The 21,955-nt window shown below is 41.0% G+C and overlaps 1 protein-coding gene across 9 annotated transcripts in view; it reads left to right on the top strand.

The window, feature by feature from the left end:
* The window catches only part of KMT2C (lysine methyltransferase 2C), a 205,749-nt gene that overhangs the window by 125,593 nt on the left and 58,201 nt on the right, over positions 1-21,955 (top strand). For all 9 annotated transcript variants that reach the window (XM_066627556.1, XM_066627555.1, XM_066627557.1 and 6 more), the window contains 9 exons: positions 1,159-1,260; positions 2,167-2,271; positions 4,254-4,435; positions 4,732-4,896; positions 8,003-8,112; positions 10,523-10,588; positions 12,562-12,774; positions 15,706-15,834; positions 20,443-20,562. In XM_066627556.1, coding sequence (XP_066483653.1) covers positions 1,159-1,260; positions 2,167-2,271; positions 4,254-4,435; positions 4,732-4,896; positions 8,003-8,112; positions 10,523-10,588; positions 12,562-12,774; positions 15,706-15,834; positions 20,443-20,562 — 1,192 coding nt within the window. The remainder of the gene's footprint in view (positions 1-1,158; positions 1,261-2,166; positions 2,272-4,253; positions 4,436-4,731; positions 4,897-8,002; positions 8,113-10,522; positions 10,589-12,561; positions 12,775-15,705; positions 15,835-20,442; positions 20,563-21,955) is intronic.

The raw sequence follows: 21,955 nt of genomic DNA, 5'->3' as shown, positions 1-21,955 counted from the left end.
ACACCCTAGCTTCCAGATTGAAAGAGTAGGTGAATGAACAAAGTTAAGAGACTGGTGGGTGTGTCTGCAGCAAACCATTGTATTCCTCAATATTTGGAAACTAAATAAGTTGCCAACCATATATGCAATATTGTGGAATACAATGAAGATTATAAATTAGTAACATTATATTTCTCAAGGAACCTTATTAAGCATGAATTCCTTAAACTTTGGTACCTGGGCTGTGCAGTAGTCCCACTAAATTTCAGTTACACCTCAAGCCCATATATAGTTTAAATGGCCAGATTACAGGATTTCTTTTGCTTTGCTCATTAGAAAATAGTGAAAACTGGAAGGCACAATATATTCACTTCAAACAATAAGAATATAAATATGCACCCTAAATGCCTAATTTTTTTTTAAAATGCATAGATAATTCCTGTTCAAAGTTTGCATAGCAGTGTGTGATATGATGTGAGAATCTGCTCAAAAGGAAGAAGTCAAGCCTCTGAGTGTGCCAGAGCAGAGCAGCTCTCTGAATTCATACCAGGGTCTTATCATTAATTTTAAGTTTCTGCATCATGTTGTTTTTGTACACAAATAATCGCATATTCTTCCTCTACCTCAGTTTCTCTCCCCATTCCCAGTTGTTTTCCTTGTGTCTATTTAGTCAGTAAGTTCCTTGGATCAGACCCAGTTCTCTCATTCGTTTCAAAGCACCATGTACATGAACAGTTCTATGTAAATAATTCAGACTTGAACAACTTTATATTTGGAATATGTGCCTTGAATGCTTTCCCGGGAAGGAGTTGGGGGAGACAGTTTTTGGTTGTTGAAGTGTTTGGTTGTTGAAGTCCGGGATTGAGCATGAGCCAAACAGAGACTGTTTGAGGTGGAGAAACTTGCTGTAGAGTCTCATGTATTCAGTGAAGAAGTGAATAAAGTATGATAAATCTGATACTCATGGCAAAAACTTTTTCCAACCCAAGGCAGGCAGCAATTTGCATTCCAGGACTTACGTTATCCTATTTCATAATTAAGCAGTCAGTAAATGCTTTGATTTTCCAATGCATTTGTCTGCTTCTAGAGCTCTGGTTAATCTGCTTGGTTAATTGTTCAGTGCAACTATGTTAAAGGTTAATGTCTCATCTGATGTTTCTCTCTCTTTCTCTCTCTTAGGTCACAGATATGGACATTTCATCTAACAAAGATGAGGAAGAAAACTCAATGCATAATACTGTTGTCTTATTTTCTAGCAGTGACAAGTTTACTTTGTATCAGGTTGCTATGGCCTCTTACCTTTGTTACTTTCAAGTAGAAATCATTGGTGGTTTCTCCATTTCATACTCACCCAATGAAAATTGCATGCTGCACTGATGTAGTAATTTTTTAAATTCTACCTGCCTTCCTTTGGTGTCAAATTCTGCATTGAGGGGATTAACTGTTGTTTTATTTAGAATATCTGTATACTGCTTTAAAACACAAGTTCTGAAAGCAGTTTATATAGGAAAGGAATGAGATGGTTTCCTGTCCTAAAGGACAGTCTATTACAGTGGACTTCATGTGGGCTGCCTGAGTAGAAAGAACATAGCTATTAGGAAGTTGCAACTAGTGTAACTAGTACATTGTGTGGCTGCTGTTTTTCCTTTCAGGGTTGAGTCACAGAAATGTGCATAAAAGTAGTACTCTTTCAGTTACATGGGCTGCTTCTTTGCTTCTAGTCTAAATTCAAAATGTTAGCGACTACTTTTAAAGCCCTATAGAGCTATTGTTCAACAACAGAGGGAGCTAAAATGATTGGCTGGGGTTGGAAAACATTTTTACATCTCTTTGACTAGTTAATCTGCAAATTAAGTTTTACTAGAAAGTTGTTGATGTACTTTTATGACTTCCATCTTATTGTGGGTTTTGTAAATATATTTTAATTAAGCTGTATAGACCTTTGTTCCTTACAGAAAAGATCAAAAGATTTAACTATTAGTCTTGATTGATTCTCAGCTGTATAAAATGTTATTTTTGATAGAAATCTAGGATTTCTTAATAGTGTGAATATAGAATCTCGAGTAGCATAAGAGGTGCTGAAAGGAAATTGGAGGTCCACATGTGGCTTATATTTTAGCACTATGCCAGGAAGTTTGTATATTGGGTACTGACTTTTCACTGAAAATATCTGTCTTACTGTTCTAGGATATGTGTGTCGTTTGTGGGAGTTTTGGCCAGGGTGCAGAAGGCCGCTTGCTTGCCTGCTCCCAATGTGGACAGTGTTACCATCCATATTGTGTCAGTATTAAGGTGAGTGATTTGAAATTATTGTGATGTTTGCATATTGGTTCCAGTTTTAATTAGTAGGAATGTTGTTAGTTTGTTAAATATTTTCCCTGCAAATGTGATTGTTATTTGCAACTTGCAAAATACTTTAATTAAATGACATTTTAGAATTATAGAAGCATTTATAGAAGCAAGAGAACCTTTCTGAAATTTTGCAATCATAAATTGTTCTTATTATCCCACAGTTTTTAAAAGATATGAGCTTTAAAACCAATACCAGGTTTTTCCATGGAAAAACTATACTGCATCTTCATTTACTTAGGCAATAAGATTCAATTAATTCAGTTTGTTGGCTGTCAGAACTGACAGCAACTAGAGTGGTTAATTAATGTTTTACATTCATTAGGCTAGGAGAAAATGTGTGAAAATTAAATTTGGATAGTTATGAGATGACTTAGGCAAAGATAATAAGCTATTTACTGCAATGTATAAACTGTCTTTTTATTTTAGAATACATGGTACATGGATTTTTTCCCATGTACCATAATGTTTAACTTAAAGTCTAGGTATGCTTTGTAAAATAGATATGCTTTTTTAGAAGACTAGTGTAGATGATACGTGATCAAAGTTAAAAGGTACCAGCAAAACAGCATTTGAAATAGGGTGCAGAGTTAGCTAACATGGGCGTTCACCACTACAATGCTTCAGTCATCTTTTGTTTACACAGTCTGAGTTGTTGAAATGCAGAAATGGGTTGACTTTTTGGGCACTGCAGTCCAATGCTGGGACTACACTGATGGTTCTCGCAATCCTTCAGTGTAAGCTCCGTTCCAAAGACATGAAAGCTACACTGCGGTCATACACTTCGAAGCCACTGGTGCATATGAGTAGAGGCCCTGCACACATGCACCAGTGGCTCCCTGATGCCCCACCAGAGCGGGTGATGGTTGAAGGGAGGAAATTAAACTTGAACCAGGGATGAGGAGGCAGAAGGGGGAAGACCTTTGCAACAGTGTCACATACCCTATCCCCCTTTTCCTAACCTGAAACTTCCCCTGAGGTTCCTCAGATTTACACCAGCTGTAGCTGGCATAGGTCCCAGGAGACCCATTGGATCTCCAGGCAGCCTATGGGAAGGTAAGTAAAAAAGATACCACATTTTTACATCATATTATAGCTAGTTGCAACCCCTACTCTGAGAATCTTAAGAGTAAGACAGTTTATCATCTAGCTCAGTATTGCCTGCACTAACTTTCTGGGGTTTTAGAAGGGGTCTTCCCTAACCCTACTGGGAGATTCGTAGGACTGAGCGTAGTTCTTCAGAGCTTTGAGACCTCTCTTCTTGTGACAGCTGGGGGTCTTGACCCACACTTTGAGAACCACTAACAGAGAGAGTTGCTATAGAATGCATTGTGTTTGTCAGGTCCAGTTTTGCTACAGTATGCATTGTGTTTGTTCTGGCTCTAATTGACAACCATTTTAGCCAGTGGAAATAGTGCATTCTGGATAGCGTGGGGCCAATCAATACCGTTTCCCTGTCACTTAGGAAATAATGCCTCCAGTAGTGTTTTTTAGCTCAACACTCTACTTTTGGGTGATATCCATGTTGTTGGAGCTAAGACTGTCTTTCTAAATTCTAGCCATATTTCAGTCAGATTGGGAAAGTAATATTTGACACTTAAATCTGAATGTCATGATATGGAAAAAAACATTCCAATGCACCAGATTACTAAATACTGTGAGAAGATAATGGTTTTGTAGATTTCAGAAAAATGTAGTTTCTCAATATCAATAACATAAATTTGAATTTTGGATTTTTCAATACTGGATTTTTCAATACAATATTTTTCAATCCCTCCTAAATTGGGGCAAATGTTTTTTTCTAAAAGAAATTTTCATCTCAATTCTTGGAGTGTATTTGCCACCCTTCTCTACCCCCCCCCCCGATAATGGGGTACCCAGGGCTGCTTATGTGAGTTGTTTGCATGCTGTCTTCCACTATCTAGATTACAAAAGTGGTGCTCCACAAAGGCTGGAGATGCTTGGAGTGCACTGTGTGCGAAGCCTGTGGGAAGGCTACAGATCCAGGAAGGCTGCTCCTTTGTGATGACTGCGATATCAGTTATCACACATACTGCCTAGATCCACCACTGCAGACAGTGCCTAAAGGAGGTTGGAAGTGCAAATGGTATGTGATGTTTTGTTCTTTATACTGTTCTCTTGTTAATCTTTTATATTTGACTTTGTTTTAAATATATATTTGAGGGAGTTAGTGGGGTGGCTCCAAGAATGCATTATTAAAACAAAAAGAAAATAGCTTTGACTTTTTTTGAGATTTGCTAACTTCCCCAATGAATGGCATGTTGTACCTCTTTCATCACAGGCACTTAAAGGATATCAAGCCTTTATATGATATAAGCCTTTATATGCTCTTGCTGTGAGCTCATGTTAAATTGGCTGTTCCCGTTTTGGGTTTTCTTGCAGGTGTGTTTGGTGCAGACACTGTGGAGCTACTTCTCCTGGTCTAAGGTGTGAATGGCAAAATAATTACACACAGTGTGCTCCCTGTGGAAGTTTATCTACCTGCCCAATCTGCTGTTGCAGTTATAGAGAGGAAGAGCTCATTCTGCAGTGCAGGCAATGTGACAGGTCAGGATTTCTGCTATAAAAAATTATGAAATTTTTTCTCCATATTTCATCTTGGTTATTCATTCATGGTAAGAGGTAGGATGAATTTTGGTCTTTCTTACTATTTTCAATCTTGGAATTTACTTGCACTTTTCTTTACCATAGCTTCTTTCTTGCAAAGCAGAGGTTTGTTTTCTATCCCAAGAGCTGCTTTAAAGTAGAAAACCATAGCTAATGTGACAGGTAGAGAAGTGAATCACAATAATGTTAGCATATCCACCCGATACAAAGTTTTTGGTTCTCATTTTTTAAAGAAACATGTAATGTCCATTCAAGGTTGGAGGTTTTTCTTTTATGGTAGCTTTTCTGAGTTTGAGTTGCTGCCTATGGAAAATCCAAAGGACCCATTCCTTCTTCATGATGCGCTCCTGTTAGTGTCCCAGATTGATGGTTCATATGTTTCTGTGACAGAAAATAGTATTAGGGCGCAATCCGGCAGCAGTTATGCCAGATCCCAACCCCCATTCCCGGGGAGAAAGAGCGACTTCAAGTTGCTCCTCTCTCCTCGGACTTGCGCCACCTCAGGAGGTGGTGCACGTCTGAGGAGTCACATTGGGGCCAGCAGCCCTTACCCAAGGGTAAGGAGAAGAGTTCCCCTTGCCTCTGGCTAAGCCACTTCTGGCCACAATCCTGTACTGGATACAACGCAAGCCTTCTGGCTTGCCTGTTCCAGCGCAAGTTAGGATTCCGCCCTTAGTATAGTAATAGAAAAGACTATAAGGAGGCCAAAGTACATTCCAACAGAATCATGATAGCAGTGTCCACAATTCCTTTTTCACTCTCACCGTTTAAGGATTTGAGTTCCTTAAACGTGTGAAGAGAAGAAAAATTTAGAAATGGTGAGTCTTTTGAATTGGTTCCTCGGTCAGATTAGACGAATCTCTGACCCATGTGCAGTGTTCTTTTCCATAGGCACAACTCATTCTTCTGTGTCTCTTGCCCCTGTTTCTTTTGTGACTCTTTCCCTTGAGGTGATGAGGAGAATGGGGAAGAGCACCTGAACTGGTTCCTTGTTTCCTCTCCCAGATCTGCTCCTTTTCCAGGGCCAAAACCAGTACATTATGATGCCACTATGAAAACAAAAACCAGTTAGAGAGAGACTGTTTTCAAAACCTCCCTCCTATTTGAGTGGGAGATTCCCTAAAAATGTATGTCGCAACAAGCAATCTACAGTCCAAGAGGACTGGAATAAAGCTCTGAAGGAGTTCAGCCAGCAGCAGGCAGATGAAGAGTTAAAATTTATAAAGGAGTGTATTGGGGAAACTAGTACAGGGTTATAAGAAAAATGGCAACATGGCTTTGACTATGGAAGTGCCCAGGTACTTACAAGCAAACTTAAAGTAAAAAATCATTTCCTTATGCAGCTAATGCACTGATCCCTAACTGTACTTGCTAAGTCAACATCTTTCCAGACTCCACTACAACTCTTCAGTCCTTCAGGAAAGTGGTGGATCTAGATGGCACAGATACTATCCAAGGAAGCCAAATCAGAATACACATGTGAACCTCCTTTGACTTGACCGTAACCTTGGTCAAGTGCAATCTTAGCTCTGTCCATTGGATGTTTGACATCCATCTGGGAATGCCATTCCAGCTCCCAACTGAAACAAGTGAGCTTGGCTGCCCGTTCAGTGGGCACAAGCTATGGCTATTTTTCTTGTAGAATTGCACAACAAAGATGTCTAAGCCACAAAACAATCTGTCTGCTTGGGCATTTGGCCTTTCTGTAAGGTCACACCACTGAATATTTAGGGATAACAGAAAAATAATCTGGTTATCTGGATAACAACAGTATTTAACAACAGTATTTATATACCGCTTTTCAACTAAGAGTTCACAAAGCGGTTTACAGAGAAAAATCAAACAACTAATGGCTCCCTGTCCCAAAAGGGCTCACAATCTAAAAAGATGCAAAAAGAACACCAGCAGACAGCCACTAGAACAGTGGATCTCTCTTTCATTTGGACTTGCAGCCTAAGGTTGTCACTGAAACTGCCTTGATTGATCTCATTAATATCTTGCACTAGGACAGAGAGTGGAATCCTATTAGCCCTCCCTCCAACCCTCCACAGACAGATCCCCATTGATCTATATTATTACTCACTCACCTTGCTCCTTCACCACATAGTCTTAAACTTAAAGGCATGCTTGAAGGAGTGAGGTAAGAGAATAGGGAAGTGAATCACCATTGCCTGCATGGTTTTTTTAATTGCTGGTAATGATAATCTGTTTCATTCACCTTGCTCCACCCTTGCATAGTCCCTTTAAACTTGAAGGGTCTGTGTGAGGAAAGGGCAAGGAAGCAGTCACTTCCCTTGCTTCATGCTTGCAGTTCCTGTAAATAAAACAGAAGGTGTGAAATATGCTGAAAATTCCTAGTATGACCTTCACTTTCTGTTTTGTTGTAAGGGATTGTGTGGGAAGGAGCTAGGTAAGTGACTGCATTTTGTTGTTGTTTGTTTCTGGCTTTTTTGTGGGCAGAGTAGCATTTTTGGTGGCAATAGCAGCAGTGCATCAGTTGGCTGACCCAGTTGGGCTGCTCCATGAGCAGTGGTGGGAATGAGGTACATCTTCATCTTCTGCTTGTATCTGATTATCCACTGTGGGAAACAGGATGCAGGATTAGAAGGGCGCCTCAGGTTGCCTATACAACTGGAGTGGGACAAAAAGATATTCAGACTTTCAGGAACAAATTTAAAAACTTCTAGCTGTTTTTTCCCCCTGCTACATCATCGGAGGGTCAAACTGCTGTTCTCAAAATGTGTCAAGAGACAAATTGCTGCAGGTACACCAGTCGTGTTCTGGCATTCTCCAGTCTTCATAATCCCTTATGAATCTGAGAGACATGAGATCATCCCTGGTCTTCTGAACACTTCTGTTGTACACAGAATTTGAAGGCACTTCTAAGGGTTACTTAACTATATAGGGGAAAAAATCCATGGTCATTGCTGCTTAATAATTTACATTCTGTATTCCTATTTGCTTGCAAGCTCAAAAACGTCTGAATGGTATTTTGATATGAAATTGCATATAATTCAACTTACCCCTTTCCTCAATTAACTTCCAGATGGATGCACACAAGCTGTCAAAACTTAAACACAGAAGGGGAAGTGGAAAGCGTAGCAGATAGTGGCTTTGATTGTACCATGTGCAGGCCATATATACCACCAACAAATGGTAAGACATGTTTTCATGGGTATCTAGCCTGCATTACAGTAGGTTTAAGAGCAAGTGGTGGATTCTCCATCACAGGAGATCTTCAAACAGAGGCTCAACAGGCATTTTGCTGGAGATGCTCTATGATAATTTGTTCCTATAAGTAGTGGGTTGGACTAGATAACTTTATGGGTCCCTTTCAACTCTATGATTCTGTGAACATCTGTTGGCTGGCAGATGCTGAATTAATTGCAGAGACACTGCTTAAGAGAGAGACAACCCAATCCTAACCTGTTATGGCCTATGCTGTATCCAATGCAGGTTAGGAGGAGGCTGGAAGTCTCCTCAGGGTGATATTTTTCCCCTTACACTGGGGCATTACTCCCCTGAGTAATGCCCCCAGCCTGCCCTGTGGGGCTAGTCTGCCAGTTATGTAGCTGGTGGAAGTCCAAGCAGCCCAGTATAAGGTTGGCTGGGCCAGCTGAGGGATAGGATATGGTGGCAGACGCCTCTGGTGATCCCATGGCCCTCCTGGGCCTGATCTTGCCCCTATTCTGCTCTCCTCCATAGAAACACCCCTCCCTGCCTCCAAAATGCCCTCCCATCACCCTCTCCTAGCCCCTTAATTTTTTTCTTTTGTATGTAAATCTGCTAGCTACCACAACCATATCACTGTCTGCACATGCTATTATTTGCTTTTCAATTCTCACATCAACACATCTTCATTGATTTTGAGTCAAGTGAGACTGCTTCCTCAGTGGCCTTCCAAGTGGGCTCTTCACTCCTCCCCCCTCCCCTGTTATCCAGTCTGCAGAATATTATTCCCTACATTTGAAAAGAGAAACTAGATCAGATTGATCCAGATTAGAATCAATTCATATAATCGTTTTATTTTAACACCATAGTTTATATTTCAGGCTGATATATTATATTATATCAGCCTGAAGAAAACACAGGTCATGGTTCAGGATGTGGACTCACCTCCCTGCATTACAATCTCTGCACATGAACTGGAGGTTGTCCATGACTTCGTGTACCTTGGCTCAACGATCTCCGACACTCTTTCTCTCGATACCGAGCTAAACAAACGCATCGGTAAAGCAGCTACCACGTTTTCCAGACTCACAAAGAGAGTCTGGTCCAACAAGAAGCTGACGGAACATACCAAGATCCAGGTCTACAGAGCTTGCGTCCTGAGTACACTTCTGTACTGCAGCGAGTCATGGACTCTTCACTCACAACAGGAGAGGAAACTGAATGCTTTCCACATGTGCTGCCTCCGACGTATTCTCGGCATCACCTGGCAGGACAAAGTTCCAAACAACACAGTGCTGGAATCCCTAGCATGTATGCACTACTGAAACAGAGACGCCTGCGTTGGCTCGGTCATGTCGTGAGAATGGATGATGGCCGGATCCCAAAGGATCTCCTCTATGGAGAACTCGTGCAAGGAAAGCGCCCTACAGGTAGACCACAGCTGCGATACAAGGACATCTGCAAGAGGGATCTGAAGGCCTTAGGAGTGGACCTCAACAAGTGGGATACCCTGGCCTCTGAGCGGCCCACTTGGAGGCAGGCTGTGCAACATGGCCTTTCCCAGTTTGAAGAGACACTTGGCCAACAGTCTGAGGCTAAGAGGCAAAGAAGGAAGGCCCATAGCCAGGGAGACAGACCAGGGACAGACTGCACTTGCTCCCAGTGTGGAAGGGATTGTCACTCCCGAATCGGCCTTTTCAGCCACACTAGACGCTGTTCCAGAACCGCCTTTCAGAGTGCGATACCATAGTCTTTCGAGACTGAAGGTTGCCAACTAACTATAGTTTATATTTGCTTTTTAATCCAGTTTGTCCTTTTGTCAAAATGGAATGTCCATTTGTCAAAATTGAATGGTCTTATAGTCAGAAAACAATTAAACTAATACTACCATTGAAAGGGAGTCACTTCCACTTTCCCTCAGTACACAGGCTTATTTGAATCTCATGTAAATCTATGGATATTAGTTATAAAGCTACAGCCTGTATCATCTTGCTTGGAAGAAAGAATGACTTGCTTCCAAGTAAACATGCATAGGCTAGCTCTGCAAGTTCCACTGTTTTTAGTGGAGTCCTGTACCTAACTTTCTCTGGATCTGACCTACACCTTCCCAAACTATTTGTCTTTCTTTTATAATTTTCTTCTAAGTATTCACAGCTTTTCATTAATAAATGTGCAAATTATGTAAAATCCCCAATTCCTGTCCTGCTACCAGCACTCAAAAGATGAATATATATCAATCCAATATGCCCCTGTCGCATCTAAGGTGGTGCAGCAGGGATGAGGTGTTAGAGAGAATAGCAAGGACAATAGAATAGCAATAGCATTGTTTTTGAGGCTTCATTATAATTAAGATGACATCAATTAGTTTCTCAATAATTTACATTTTATTTTTCAGTGCCTTCTTCTGAATGCTGTGAATCATCAGTTGCAGCCCAAATTATAACAAAAGCAAAGGAACTTGGTAACTTAAACGTCTTGATGTCTTCCCTCTAGCAAGATTTTCAATGATGTTACGCAAATGAGCCTAGAAATATTTTTGTAAATTATATTATCAGTGTACATCACAGTGGACACAGACCTGAGATCCCATTTCTGCTCATTTCCACTTGGGAGCTCAAGCATACTTGTTGGAACTTAGCCAATCCTTTTGTAATAAAAGCAATTACACTGCTGCTGCTTTTGCTGCCAGACATACACCTCATCCCGTAGTCACTTTGTAGACAGAAAGATGGGATATGAATGTTTTAAATAAATGTGTAAGTGAGGGTATCCCACAGAGTTGTCAATGTTACTCTGTACCCCTCTAGAGCAGGGGTATATAACATGAGGCCTGTGGGCAATATGTGGCCTATGGAAACTCTTTACCCACATAATAATTGGGCTCTTTCAGCGCCGCTTCTGCTAAGGTTATAGAAGGGAGAGACAGAAGAAGGCAAGGAATGATATGGTGGAAAGGGACAGACCAAGAGGGGTGCCGCTGAGGTACTGGGAGAGCCCAAATATTACACAGGCCGCCCTTTCAGCAGTGCCGCTTCTGCAAAAGCATCACTGCAGAGCAATCCTCAGATGCTGAGATGCTAAGTGATGCCTAGGCAGAAGCGGCAAGGCTGAAAGGGCAGCCTTGAAAATATCTTGAAAATATGGTCAAGGTTTGCATTATTTTCTCTTTTGTCATTTGCACCTGACTTCCTTCGTAAGAACAAAGTGCTTATTTCTAGCCATCATCTGCTTATTAGTGATGTCAATTTCTACCTAATGACATCACTTTTGGCCCTTAGCAGGCACCATGAATGCTATTCAGCCTGCTGAATGAAATGAGTCTGACATCTCTGCTCTAGAGTAAGATCCTGCTGGCCAGTGGGGAGGGCATGAAGAAGAGGAGGAGATGGCTTTTATTTCTTTTGCCCTCCTCACCAACCACTGGGTTTTCTCCCTGGCCCTTGTTGATTCAGAGACCTTTTGGGAGAAAACTCATTGGTTGGTAGAAAAGAGAGGAGTCACCACCAAAAATCTTGGGTCTTTTTTCCCCACTTGCTGTGGGAGGAACCTTTTGGGTGTGAGGGGGAGATGCCTCCAAGAAGTCACTGCTAAATGCCATGGTAGTGGCAATTCTTCTTTCTTCCCACCATCCAAAGATTGGTAGAGAAGCAGCTGTCACCGCCTATTCACTATACCATAGAGGATGCCAGCCTACCATGTGTGGTTAGAGGTCCAGCACAACCTGGTCCTGGCCTTTAATATATTTCTTAGATTTTTAAAATGTTCATCTATTTTGCCATCCCTTTCTTATTGTGCCTTCTTACTTATTGCTTTATTTTAAATTAGATCCTTATCTTTGAAGAACCTTAAACATTTCTTTAAATTTAGATATATCTGTGCTCTTTAAAATTTATAGGACAGCTTTCCTGTTTGACCAATTACTGAGCTACAAATGAGCTGCAAATAGTTTATAGTACAATTTTTGTGCTTCTGTTCTTATACCAGGTTTGAGCAGACTCTGTTCAGAGTAGTTATGTTACTGTAGGGACATGAGCAAGTAGCTGCTGTGAGGGGGAAAAATGCAAAGAAGCAATGGGTTGGATCAAGAGCAGCTTCCTCTGTGAATGTCACTGTGGTCTTGATCAGTTCTTTTCACACTGCTATACATTTAGGATTATATCCAAATGTTAACTTCCCATGTCTCGTCTTTGGATTCAACCCAGTGAATTTTTTTCTATAAGACAATAAGAAATTGAAAAGTATTTTTTTTCCTGCTAAACCAGCCTCTGAATTAGTAATGCCAGTTTTTCTCTTGTTTCATTATTAAAATAGTTGCTGTTTGTGATGTGTTAATTGCAGATTTCTTTAAAATTAACAGCAACAAACACTGCCATGGCTTCTCAGGAAAAGTATTAAAATTTTCTATTCTTGTTTTGGTTCATGCAAATTTCATAGACCCACCGAAGACATACACTCAGGATGGAGTATGTTTGACAGAAACAGGGATGTCTCAGTTACAGAGTCTCAGTGCTGTTATACCAAGAAGAAAACGGACAAAGCCAAAGCTCAAGTTGAAGATAATAAACCAGAATAGTGTGGCTGTACTCCAAACCCCACCTGATATTCAGTCGGAACACTCAAGGGATGGTGAAATGGATGACAGTAGAGGTAATTTTTTGTAGTTTTGTGCTATATTTCCAAATTAACAACAGTAGACGTTTATGGAGCAACATAGATCTTCTATATAATCTGGTTCTTCCCCTCAGGTCATCCAAGAAGGCCCTCTTACAAGTACTGCCACGTAGGTAGATGCAAGGGGCAGCTGCAAGAAATAGGGCCTTATCATTAGTGGCACCAACCCTATGGAATTCCCTCCCCTTTCATTTATGAACTGCTCTCTCCTTAGAAACTTTCTGGCAGGACCTGAAGAGTTTTCTTTTTAGGCAAGCCTTCTGAGTTTTCAACCTTTTTAAACATCTGAATAGCTTTTACAGGTTGGTGCTTTGATGTGGTGTTTCACTGCTGCCTTTGCATTTTTATTGTATTGTGCTTTTATTGTAATTTGTTTTTAATGTCTTATTAGTTTGCAGGATTTTTATCCTGCCTTTCCCCCACACTGAAGGGGAGTCAGGGTGGCTAACAACGTTAAAGCATAAAACTAGTACAATATTAGAAACATAAATTTTAAAAACAATTAAAACAATAAAACAAAACAGACACCCAGGATCACAGCTATTAAAACATAGCTCAGTAAAAGCGCCAACCCCCAGTATCAATTAAAAGCCTTCCTAAATCTTAAAGCCCCACTGAAAGATCTCCAGAGAGGGAACCATTCTTAATTCCAGGGGAAGACAATTCCATAAGCGAGGCGCCACCACCGAGAAGGCCCTGTTTCTAGCCATCACCCCCTCACCTCTACTGATGCTCTACTGGTGGCAGTGTCTACTGGTGGCAGCACTGTCAGAAGGACTCCCTCAAATGACCCAAGAGTATGGGTAGGATTATATGGACAAAGGCAGTCCCTCAGATACTCTGGTCCCAAGCTGTAAAGGGCTTTAAAAGTCAAAGCAAGCACTTTAGAAATGAATCAGTAGCCAGTACAGAGCTGAACCGATTAGCCCAAGCAACAACACGGACAGCTACATTCTGCAGTAGTTTCAGTTTTCACTAATTTTCACTAATTCAGAATTTAAAGGGTATTTTTCCTTTAATGAGGGTTGCAGATCTACAGAATGCATTATACATTCCTGGCCCCCATCTCCTTCAAAACCTGAAGCAGAAAGTCAGGAAGGCAAGGCAGTCCTCCAATAGTGACCTAATTCTGTTGCATTCGAACTCAGCCAAGCCATTGGGGAGCAACCATGGGCAAGTTGCTTTCTATCAGCTTCATTTCCCTTCTTGTGCAATGGGAAAAACATGACCTAACTCATGGGACTTGTGGGCATAAATTTAAATGAGGTAAATCTCTCTCTCTCTCTCTCTCTCTCTCTCTCTCTCTCTCATTGTCATCAGAGTAAAATGTTGAAGTAGTGCTATGAATCTTTATAGCCATTATCCAAGATAATGCCTAATTTGTAAATATTCATATAGAAGAGGCAGGGCATTTAATATGCCTATTACAGTTTGAATGTATGATTGGACTTGGTTGTAATTAGGCATGATATAATTCTGCTCCCTTTTTTTCCACCTGGAAAAGAATTCGAACTGTAAATTCTTATTGAAATCATTTACAAACATGGCTGAAGGGGATTTACTAGGTGATAAACTTCTATATTTATTGCAGACAGTTAATAATGCTCTAATGATTGAGCTGCTCCCTACTAGCAGACACAACTGTCTTGTGGATTAATCTGTAGAAGCCCCTTTAACTTTGTCTTGCAGAAGTTTTGCCCTTATTTAATTGTTTTTATGTTCATATCCTTGATGCCATTCAGACATCGTTAGCACTTTAATAACAGAAGTAAATCTAGATAGGTCAGACCTCCTTCTGACTGTAATCTACTTTGGGTATTAAATCTGGTTCTTGTCTTTTTTATTTTTCCATACAAATTCATTAATCATATTCTACCAATCTTTTATTCTTTTGTAAGCAATAACTAATGGTATGTTTTGTAGAAAAAAATTATCTTTGGAACCAGCATTTTGACAGCCACCACTCCCCCCCAAAAAATTTGAGTGACAAATAGGACCAACTGTTCAAGCCCTCTCTAATCTTATTTTCCAATTTGTCAAAATTTGGCCTATATACTAATCTTGTTTGTTCATCTGTGATCTTATATTACAGAATCTATGAACTTTGAATTATGCTATTGAAAGCAATTATGCTATTGAAAGCAGTGTTTTTTCTAGAGGAGAGTTTTCAATATTATTTTGCAGTTTCCTGTCTTGCGGTTGTGGGGGTGGGGGAGGATGTTTTAGAATTTATTCTGTTATTCTGTATACTGAATACATGAGAAAATGCATTTGAGTGTACTAAAGAGTAATAGACAACTAGATTGGCAGTGCTTCATCTTCTCTTGGTCCTCAGGCAAATCAGAAGGAAAGGGGGAAACAGACACAGTCCTGCTGTAGTTTCATCCAGGGACTACAAGTAAACAAGAAGGCAATGAAAGATGAGAACTTACTGAACAGCATAGTAAAACAATACATGATGTCAGTGGGAATGATTATGACCCCTCTCACTCATTTGCCCTGTGGTCTAAATGAAATGGCTTCCATCTCTCCCATCCTGCAAACAAGACTGCCTCTGATTCCTAAAATGAAAAAATAAGCAAAATTCTCAACAAGGAAAGCATTTTCAGACTTTCAAAATTGAGGTGGCGGTGCTGCATATAAAGATGTAGGATCTTTGTGAGAAATGGTTAATGCTGCATTGTAAATGACTAGAAACGAGGGGTTACTTATTGTAATCTCTGCTTTAAATTCCCTTTAGCAGGGATATTGCCATTTTGTCTTTGAATTGATTGGTACAGTAAGGCTTACAAGCATTGTCTACAGAATATTGTGGTTTCACTGTTTATGAAATAGCTGTGTATAGGGGCCTATAGATATCTGATGACAGCTTCCTCCAATATAGTTTTTATACTTTTTTTTCTTCAGAAGGAGATCTAATGGACTGTGATGGAAAATCAGATACAAGCCCTGAACGGGAACCTGCTGATGATGATCCTAAGGGGGTAGAAGGAACCGAGGGTGTTAAAAAGAGAAAGAGAAAACCATATAGACCAGGTAAAGTACATTTTCCAGATGTTTCCATTTTCATTAGATTTATATGTATTGATAATGCGAGAATATGTATAGGGAACCAGGATGGTGTAGTGTTTCTGGAGTTGAACTTAGACCTGGAAGATCCAGGTTTAAATCCCCACTCAGCCACAAAGTTTCCTGTCTCCTGGTTTTGCTATCTCTCAGCCTCACCTAACTCACAGTGTTGTTGTAAGCGCAAAAGGGCAGAAGGAACTAGGTACAACAACCTGAACTCCTTGGAAGAAAGGTGGTATAAAAGTGTGTGGAAAAAAACATTAATAATCTTTCCCCTTATAATACATTAAGTAGGTTAAGAAAACTCCTTTCCCTATTTATTCATTCATGTATACTGTGGCTTCTTCTAATCGGGTTATGATTTAATTTGCAGTCTGAGTATCAAGATGTGCAGTCCAAAGATGCAAAATAGCAGGATTCTTGTTGTTATCATGCTGTTAAATATTAGATGTTCAACTGAAGTTTGCAGTTTGTTAAACATAAGACAACAGCCTGCTGTTCTAATTGAGTATATTTGTCGCAAATGAATGCTTCCACAGAAGAATATTGAAAGGGGGTTGCAACTCTCAAGAGCACCTCCTTGAAAATGCATTAATAACAACAACAACAACAATAATAATAACAACTCCTCGGTATTTATATACCGCCTTTCTGGTCATCAGATTACTTCTCTGACTTTATTCAAGGCAGTTTACATGGGCAGGCATTTCTAAATCCCTCAAGGGGATTTTTACAATCTTAAACGGTTCTCTCTTTCAAGAACCACACAACATTTCAGATGGATCTTCTGGGTCTGATCTCACTTCTGGCCTCCAGTGCCTCCCACGCAGGCTGACATCAGCTCCATCTCTCACATGGAGGGCAGCCAAGATGCTTCTTTGCTTAGAGCAGATGGAATAACTCGGCTCAGCTTGTCAGCTGCTTCAAGGTCTCGCCGTTCAGGGAGCTGCCGGTGTTCTCGAACTGGCGACCTTCTGATGTTATCTTCGGGCTAATGGAGGCTCTACCCTCTAGACCAGTCCTCCTGCCCTAGTGCATTAGTGCACATTTCTTTGTTATTGAAAGCTTTCCTTTGCCAAAGCAATTGAGAACTTTCTTTTCTGCTATCAGAGCATCTACAAAGTAACCTCTAGCAAAACTCTTCCAGGTGACAAGCCATCTAGTAAAATTAGACTGTCTCCAACTGAAGGGGATTATTTTTAGCATATCTTGGTGGCTAATAGTTTTGATGCTACAGCTAGAGTTTATGGAATGGAATATTGGTTTAAATTTCAGTTGATGCATACTCTGTTGATGCAAAGGAGATAATTGAATAAGGGCTCAATCCTATCCAACTTTCCAGTGCTGATGCAGGCTCAGTGCAGCCCTGCAGTAAGAGAACAAATGTTCCATTACTTTGAGAAGGCCTCTGTGACTGCACTTCCACTGCAAGATACAGCACACACCCCATTGGCACAGCTGCATCAGTGCTGGGAAGTTGGATAATATTGGACCCTTAGTATAAGTTAGTCAAACTCTTCCATTGAGGCTGCTTGAAAACCTACCTGGAGGAGTTATGTCCCCTTGGAAAGAGCTATGGTTATCCTGTAATTCTGTTAGGAGTGCATGGAGGATTAGAGGAACATAGGCATGTGCATTATACTTAGTCAGATGGTTGGTCTGTTTAGCCAGTATGGTCTTCCCAGACTGACAGTGGCTTTTCAGGGTTTCTGAAATGATATTTCCCAACCTAGTTGAAAATGCCAGGAATTGACTCTGGCCCCTTCTGCATGCAAAGCATGACTGTAGCCCCATCCCCGTAGAGGCAGTGGCTGTCCCTAAACTATGGGATTCTTTCTTTTGGAGAAAAAAGTATTTTGTAGAAGCAATGATAGTCATCTTAAAAAAACTCAGCAAGCTAGGGATAGGCTGATATGGGAACAGACCATTTATTTCTCTAGACAAGGGGCACCCAAACTTTTCGGCAGAAGGGCCACATCATCTCCCTGACACTGTGTTGGACCAGGAAAAAAAGAATTAATTTACATTTAAAATTCAAATAAATTTGAATAGATGACTATATTAGGAATGGAACTTATATGTATGAATGGAGGTCTCGCGATAGCTCAAGGCCTATTAAAGACCTTTTGCAAAGCAAGGCCAGTCTTTCCTTTGCTGCTGCTTCACAGATGTGAAACAGCAAGCAACAGAGAGAGCCTTTGGTCTGAAGCTTGCGCAAGAGTAATCGCATTGAGTTGCATGCGTGGGCTGCAGCAAATCTCTGGAGGGCCAGAGACTCATTGGAGTCTGGGGGCTCCCCATGGTCTGGATTGGGGGTCCCCGAGGGCTGCAAATGGCCCCCAGGCCGGGGTTTGGGCACCCCTGCTCTAATCAATGAGCAGAAAAATATTTCAGAAGTGAGAAATCCCTTTCCTCTGAACACTGGAAGCAGGAAATTGAAATGAAGGAGAGGGCTCCCTGTTCCATTTACTTCAGCTTAGGATAGTATACTTAGTTTTGATCTTATTTTCCCTACCTTGGTTTTCCTTATCCTTTAACTGATTCTTTTCTTCCCAGATCTTTTTTTAGGTGGGAGGATGGGGTACTTGTGGTAGTGATGCTTTCCACCTGTTGTACTGGTTTGGCAGGTGGGAATTTATTCTCCCTGACTCTGCTATGGTGCTGCACCCATTTTTCTCCTCTAGTAGTATGATATTGAGCACACATTCATCTTTACACGCTACATGTCATGTCATTTTTATGCTCTGCTTTACCCATGCTCTTCTTTGCTTGGAATCAGCCTGGATGGTAATGAGGGAGTGTGCACCAATCTTCCCCCACCAGTACAGTTACTTTCTTGCCTATTACAGTCATAGCTGGCAATATACTGTATGGAAAATAGTGTTAGACTGGTTGTCCTACAAACAGTGTATGAAGTTATGTGGTGCACTTTTGTGTCATAGAGGAGTATTATGTGTAATACTCATAAGAGGAGTATTAATATGTGAAGGTGCTAGACATTCTAGATTTTTTTCCATGATGATATCCGATAAAATCTTCACATGCATACTGTCAGGTGTCCAACTGCTGCTTTTAACACAGCCCTGTCCTGAAAATTTTGAGCTTTTTTCACATCTCCACACAAAGTTGTTCTCTTAAGGGGTGGAACAGCTCCATCTACCTTCAGTGCATAATTTCCTGATGGGGAGACAGAACATCACTTTCCACAGACAAATTTTCCTAGAAGGTTATTTTTTTGATCACAGGTCTAAAAAAAAGCTGTTTTTCTGGACGAATAGTTTTGTATCTCGGACAAGGACCAGGGGGGTCTGTGAATAATCTTGCAATCACTTTGACCTTCCCTGGGACTCCAGCTTATACAAGTCCCATTTTTTGAATGCCTTTCTGCTCATGTCTAGATAGAGAAGATTTTGTCATCCTGTTGAATCTTCTTTCTTGGGAGGGGCAAGGGGCATTATACACTAATGTTTCATATTCTATCAGGTTCAACATTCTTATATAGGTGTGTTATTCTGTATGTGCTTTGTTGATCTTCTTGTTCTAAGTCCTTGCTGTTCTGGTCTGAGAGTAGTATGCCCCTCCCTCCAATAAGGTCACCGTCAACTTCTTGTCTCCAGTGTCCCAAGAAAGGGGACCCCTTATCTAGAATATCTTTCTGAGCTTGCCCAGAGAGGAGATTCAGCAGGTAACAAGTTGGGGTATTTAGTTATGTGCCTGCACACTTGTGTGTTCAACATATTACTTACCCTGAATCTTTGAGATGGGATAGTTCATTGTTTCCCAAACTGTGGGTCAGGACCTGATTGTTGGTAAGTCAGGAAACTGAAACTGACAAGCTGATAGCTGACAAGGAAACTGTATTTAGCCCTATAGGAAGTGAAACAGATGGCACTTGCATGTTTACTTGTGAGTAGGCAACCGTGCCTCAGCCCACCTCAAATGGCACATGAAAGGGTCACAGTGTCACCAGAATGGTTCCAGTTTGATGAAAGCAGGCCCCAAAAAGCACTTGAGAAGGAAGTTCCCCCTCCAAGTTGAAAAGGAAATATGCATTGAACCCTATGGAAAGTGAAACTGAGCAACATGTACATTTTTATGCATGAGTAGGCAAGTATGCTTCAGCTCTTATTGAAGGCCAAGCAAAGGAGACTACAAGGACACCAGAATGGTCCCAACCTAATGAACGTGGAGCTCAACAAATACATCAAAAAGTAGCCCCACCACACCATAGTAAAAAGGATAAAAACAGAGGCTTGAGCGGCTGGTGAAGTGAAACTTTTTTTCATAAAGTTAGGTGGATCCAAAAAGAGGTCATCTTAAGAAGTGGATCCTGGTGCTAAAAGGTTTGGAAGCCACTGAGATAGGCTATACATTCCGTAGCTTTTACAGCAGAATGAAAGGTTAGAAGTAAGTGTTAATTAAATATGTACTGGTTATCCTCTTCTACATTGTCACCTGAAGTGGGCCCTTGCTGGTTTTGATGTGTGAATGATAGCGTATCATAAATGACTAAATCCCAGTATATTTTTCTTAGTTCAGAAATCTTTTAAACTATATTTGTACATTTTTTAACAGGCATCGGTGGATTTATGGTGCGGCAGAGGAGTCGTACAGGACAAGGGAAAACAAAAAGATCACTCTCCAGGAAGGATTCTTCTGGTTCTGTATCTGAGCAGATACCGAGCAGAGATGAAAGTGGGTACTAATTAGGCTTTTTAAGCATTTAGTATTTACTTTCAAATTTATACCCCATTTTATCTCCCTGACAGGCATTCAAAGTGGGTTTATACTGAAACATTGTGTTTATATTTATAATTTTATATATTCCCCTGCCATAATATATATTCTAGTATAAAAGCATTGTAGTAATGCAAACTACTGTATTGTTTTCCCTCATCTGTATGGCCATAGTTCACAGAAAGTCTTAGTATTCCAAAAGTATCATTTAAGAAGTGTCAAGGTTGTATAATCTGGTTTTGAACGTATGCATGTTTGTTCATTTATATTTATGTTCCTGTAAATCCCCAGCGTGTATACACTGCTGAAACGGAGATGCCTGCGTTGGCTTGGTCATGTCGTGAGAATGGGTGATGGTCGGATCCCAGAGGATCTCCTCTATGGAGAACTTGTGCAGGGAAAGCACCCTACGGGTAGACCACAGCTACGCTACAAGGATATCTGCAAGAGGGATCTGAAATCCTTAGGAATGAACCTCAACAGATGAGAATCCTTGGCCTCTGAGCGTTCTGCTTGGAGGCAGGCTGTGCAGCATGGCCTTTCCCAGTTTGAAGAGACACTTTGCCAACAGACTGAGGCAAAGAGGCAAAGAAGGAAGGCCCATAGCCAGGGAGGCAGACCAGGGACACACTATACTTGCTCCCAGTGTGGAAAGGATTGTCACTCCCGAATCGGCCTTTTCAGCCACACTAGACGCTGTGCCAGAACCACCATTCAGAGCGCGACACCATAGTCTTTCGAGACTGAAGGTTGCCAACAACAACAATGTTCCTATACTCATCTGTCTGATTAAATGGGTCCACAGCACATTGCAAAATGATAACTGTCTGTGTTTGTCATGTCAAGTCAGAGTTCCGGCTTGCTCTGTTGCCCATTTCTGCTTATTTCTACTTGTGTTCACTTTGAGCCCAATCCTGAGCTCTTTAGTGCCGGTGGTTCTGGGCATCGCAAGGCATTCCTGCAACAGCCTGCGCTGAGTCAGTGCCGGCGCTGAGCCCAGTGCCAGCCGGACACCACCCAGAGCTAGGTAAGAGCTCCTGCCTGCAGTGAGGGCCTTGGGGGCACAGGGGGGGCAGGGCAGGGGGAGGAACTGGATTGGGGGGGGCAGCAGAGCCCTTCTCTGTTTAATCCTGAACTCCTTGTTGTGCCAGAAGGCCCAAACCAGAATCTCTTAAGTTTTCTATAACAGAGTTCTTACAGTCCAATTCTTAAGGATACTATAGCAATAAACATCTTGGATCCTCTTACTAAATTAATTTTACCTGGTTAAATGTCCAGCGAACATATGTACTCAGACTGTAATGTTTCAGTGGGAATGTTAAACAGACAGGCCCTAAAGATTGCTTTCACA

The sequence above is a fragment of the Tiliqua scincoides genome, chromosome 5, assembly GCF_035046505.1.
Source record: "Tiliqua scincoides isolate rTilSci1 chromosome 5, rTilSci1.hap2, whole genome shotgun sequence".
Classification (NCBI taxonomy): Eukaryota; Metazoa; Chordata; class Lepidosauria; order Squamata; family Scincidae; genus Tiliqua; species Tiliqua scincoides.
Note: the sequence above shows the minus strand (reverse complement) of the source record. Positions and strands in the feature narration are given on the sequence as shown.